At 37.5% G+C, this 4,620-nt stretch overlaps 1 protein-coding gene across 1 annotated transcript in view; it reads right to left on the bottom strand.

Moving 5' to 3' along the window:
- The window catches only part of stk32a (serine/threonine kinase 32A), a gene marked incomplete at its 3' end in the record, with an annotated part of 11,228 nt that overhangs the window by 4,387 nt on the left and 2,221 nt on the right, over positions 1 to 4,620 (bottom strand). Inside the window, 1 exon segment of the mRNA XM_014019798.1 lies at positions 914 to 969. Within this exon segment, the coding sequence (XP_013875252.1) occupies positions 914 to 969 (56 nt within the window).

Genomic DNA, 4,620 nt, shown 5'->3' with positions numbered 1-4,620 from the left:
TTAGTGCTTTAGAATTAGAGGATCTAAATATTTGAGTTAGTGCTTTAGAATTAGAGGATCTAAATATTTGAGTTAGTGCTTTAGAATTAGAGGATCTAAATATTTGAAATAGTGCTTTAGAATTAGGGGACCTAAATATTTGAGTTAGTGCTTTAGAATTAGAGGATCTAAATATTTGAGTTAGTGCTTTAGAATTAGAGGATCTAAATATTTGAGTTAGTGCTTTAGAATTAGAGGGACCTAAATATTTGAGTTAGTGCTTTAGAATTAGGGGACCTAAATACAATTAGTTCTTAAGAATTAGGGGACCTAAATATTTGAGTTAGTGCTTTAGAATTAGAGGGACCTAAATATTTGAGTTAGTGCTTTAGAATTAGGGGACCTAAATATTTGAGTTAGTGCTTTAGGGTTAGTGGAACAAATTTGTAGATTAGTGCTGTCCACCATTGTATACATATAATAGATTCAAATGTCTAATGATTTTACCTTGACATTAAATATCATATCCCCAATGGGCTTTACTGCTATTTGTTTGAGTGACTCCTTCATGTTTGAGTTAGAGTCCTCAGTTATATTTGAACTTTTACCTTGTCTGTAAATAATTGTTGGTCTAACAACTTCCCAGCTCTCTTTAGTGCTTTGTTGAATTCTCGCTGTGTGTTTCCTGACAGAAGCTTTTCTCACTTCAGTTTTGCGTCTTTCAGTTTCTCTGTGGTAGCTTTGTTAAGTAAACATTTTGATTAATTACATGAATGTCCCGTCTATTAAATTCTAAAATATATACTTTCTTATGATGAGGAAGACCTAAATAATAATAATGTGTGTAATAAATTAAAATTTAATTAGACGGGACAAAAAAAAAAAAGAAAATGCAACAAAATAAAAATTTCAAAAATACATAAAAAGAACTTACCTTTCCAAAGCTCCCTTTTCCTATTGCCCTCAGGATTTGAAAATGGTCAAAATTGACTGCAGATAAGAAAGAATAGAAACATTTACTGTTACTCCTCACATCGAACTAAATAATCAAGGGCTTGGAGACATTTTAAACTCCTATTAGTTAAAATAAAAACAGTAATTGTCTGCTTTTGATTTTTGTTGACAGGTGATTAAAATTTACATAAGCACACATTGAAAACAGTATTATGAAAACTATAAAAAAAATGGGAGCGTTTAGCTCAAATGAACAAAAAGTCAAAGGAAAAAGTCTCCAGGGAAACAAGAAGCCGATGACATTTTATGGCAGAGTCTGAAATGACCTTCAGCTCAAAGATGGCTCGTATGACTGGTACATGTTTTTTTTTTCTTTAAGAGTCATTGTACAGATTTCAAAAGGCATTTCTTTATCAGCCTTCAGGGTTTGCCTCTTTTTGTTCTTCTGTGTCTGTTGTCAGACAGAACATAAGCCACAGCATTTCTCCCTTTCTCACTCTCCCCCATCTATTCTATCTATCAGCAACATTATCGCCAATTGGAATAGGATGGGGCTGTTTGTTTCTCGCTGTCATGACAACAAGGACAGACGGTTTTCCCTCTTTGCCGTTTCCCAGAGGATGGAACAGCTGCTGCCCACTATTTGCACTCATCCAAACACACRCAAACACTCTCTACACACACATACACACACTAAGACAATTACAGCCACAGTTGTTATTAAAAACACACTCATTCATCTGACATGTAGCGCCGATTTAAAACAATACCATTGTGGCACACACAGGCACAACTTCAGCCTGCATCATGTGGATCTATTGGATGTGACAGATRATGTTATGCTCTGTTAGTCACATAATCATTGGTGTTTCCTCGCCTCACACTATCTGAGTCAGGGTGTTTACACAACCTGCGCTAAGCTCTATATGAAGCTTTATAACCCACAGAGGTCTAAATCTGCTCATGTAGCATACACCCAAAATGAGTCTAGGTCAGTGTGTTTTGTAATTTTCTTGCTTGAGATACTTGGGGATTCCTTCCTAATTGAGTTTTTCCAAGAGACAACTGCGTTCATTGACGGGTTATGGTTGATGGTAGATAATGTTATTACAGCAAAAAGGCCCAAACGAGCAAGGACGAAAGGCGAGAGAGGCACTTTTAATGCTTTGAAGTGCCTGTGATGTCATTTTTGTAAAAAAAATGAATTAATAGCACATTGCAAAAAAAATCACACTGTTGAGATGAACAGTTGTTGAGATATTTGAAAGTAACAGAAAGTGATGTCAAAGGGGAATGTCAGCATGTGAGCACTGCTACAATGACTAACAACACCAACTAACCCCCAATTTACACTACATGCGTCTCCGCTCCACTCCGACCTCCGCAACATATACGCAACGATTCTAACCAATGAGAGTATTTATAGTGGCTCCACATGGCTCCGCATGGCTCCRCATGGCTCCACATGGCTCCAAATGGCTCCGTATGTCGGCGCAGTGCGGTGGTGAGCTGACGGCAATCCGGCAAAATTAGAACCGATCCTATTTTTGCCAGATGCCAGAGCTGCTCCTGAGTCAATGTACAAAGATCACATCACACCAACAGGAAAACGAAYGAACACAACATCCGTATTTTCAAAATAAGACACCATAAGGCGGAATAATTTTGTTGAAATTGCAGCCATGTTAATAAATATATGGATATATTTCAATACAAATGCTATCAGAATGTATCTTTCTGTTTGGGAAGCAGATGGCAACATGTAGCATGAAGCATATGTTTTGTCCACGATACGCGTGGATTTTATTTTGAAATCAGAAGTTTCAAAAAGACGAMAGCGATACAGTTTCAACTGTAGATATCAAAAGCCTTTAAATCAATGTTTTCAGCTGTGTTTGGAGTTTGTCTTTCACAGAATTAATTACTTTTTGCTCTGATTTCCACATTTATCATTGAATTTATCATGCAATCTCCTTCCTGCGCATACTCCCTCCTCTGTGTGTCGCACCGGAGCAGAGCTGAGAGGAGCGGAGGCTGTATAAATGGGCTTGCAAACGAACAGCTGCGAACTGCGCGCCGCAGCGCAGCGGAGTCACATGTAGTGTAAATYTGAGGTAAGAGAGATGTCAGAGTTCAAACAATTTGTTTTCACTTAACAAAGGTCAATGATCGTCTTTCCTTAAAAAGTTCCCTATTATGTCACTTCCTGTTTCACTTTGGCTGAGCCAAATTCAAAATAAAATATACGCATTATGTGACAAAATGGGTAAAATCATGTATTATGCCAAGGTTCTTAAATATAAAGATGTATTTCTTTGACTTTTTGTAATTGAAGGATTTGCACATCACAGGCCCCCTAAAGCTGTATTAAATGATGGACACAAGAGTAGCAGCATGTTATATTGGACACATGAGTAAAACTGGCACACTGACAGCTTTCCTGTAGTTTAAATCAGCCGAGGAAATTTGTGAGACTGTGGAGCTCATCTGCTCGCTGATTTGAATTTGACTGACATCTGCTAATCAAGTTAGACTGAACTAATCACACGTATTCGGGTTAGACATCAAACCGATTTTCACACACCCTATATATGACTCTAATTCACTGCCCAGATATGTCGTAACTTTGTCAAAAGTCATGCAACAGAGTGTTTAGAGAGAGTTTATTTATTGTATTTCAAACACTATTAATTTAGTTTGTAAAATCCCCCTCGTAATGTGAACTCTTCTTCTAACTTAATATGTCTCCAACTCATCCTCTCACTCCTCTAACACAGTAGATTTTAAAAATGATCTGAGTCCAACAGGATTACATCATCAGCTTTTACACGGTTGCTCTGGCAGCTGAAACAGAAGATGTGGGTCCATGTGAAGCGTGCAGTGKGTGCTGGTGAGCCGTAAACAGGACCTGTCAATTAACTGGAGTCTCTTGGTTGCACAGTGTGAGAAACAAGGAGACACATGATCTACAAACATGATTCTCTGGGGTGATAAACAAGTCTTGACAGAGTTCACCTTCATACAAACATCTCCCATCGCCCAGTGCTCCACTTAGTTGTTTAGTGGGTCAAATGCAGAGCACAGATTTAATTATTGTATGGGAACACACAACAATGAAAAGCACTTTAAGATGACTTAGTGACGTTCATGCTGGGCATCAGAATGAGGAAGAAAGGAAATATGTGTGACTTTGGATGTAGCATGGTTATTGGTGCCAAATGGGCTGGACTGAGATTTTCGAAATCTGCTGATCTGCTAGGATTTCCCAGCAAAGAATTAAGATGCTGATTGTGATTGGCTGATTAGCTATTTGTGTTAAYAGCCAATTGAACAACTGTATCTAATAACATGACTGGTGAGTGTATGTGTTAAATGTCAGCCTGTATTTATGTTGTTTCAGAACACGGAAAGCTTCACAGGAGAATAAACCTCTCTACTGCTTATATCACCTTGCAGAAGCAGTGAAAATCAATTTGCWTCTTTATTACTACTCAAAGAATGTTATGATATACACTCACCAGGCAGCGTGTGTTGATGTGGAGAAACATGCCAATATAGTGCTTTGATTAAAACGTTTGCAAAAATTGCATTTTTGTCAAAATGTAATGAGTAAATGCCTTATCAATGTATCATTTGAATGAACTGTCTGAAATATAACCTTCAAGAATTTTTAAGCACTTTTTTGAT

The sequence above is a fragment of the Austrofundulus limnaeus genome, unplaced genomic scaffold (genome assembly GCF_001266775.1).
Source record: "Austrofundulus limnaeus strain Quisiro unplaced genomic scaffold, Austrofundulus_limnaeus-1.0 Scaffold231, whole genome shotgun sequence".
Taxonomy (NCBI): domain Eukaryota; kingdom Metazoa; phylum Chordata; class Actinopteri; order Cyprinodontiformes; family Rivulidae; genus Austrofundulus; species Austrofundulus limnaeus.
The sequence above is the reverse complement of the archived record's forward strand: the minus strand, read 5'-3'. Positions and strand labels throughout refer to the sequence as shown.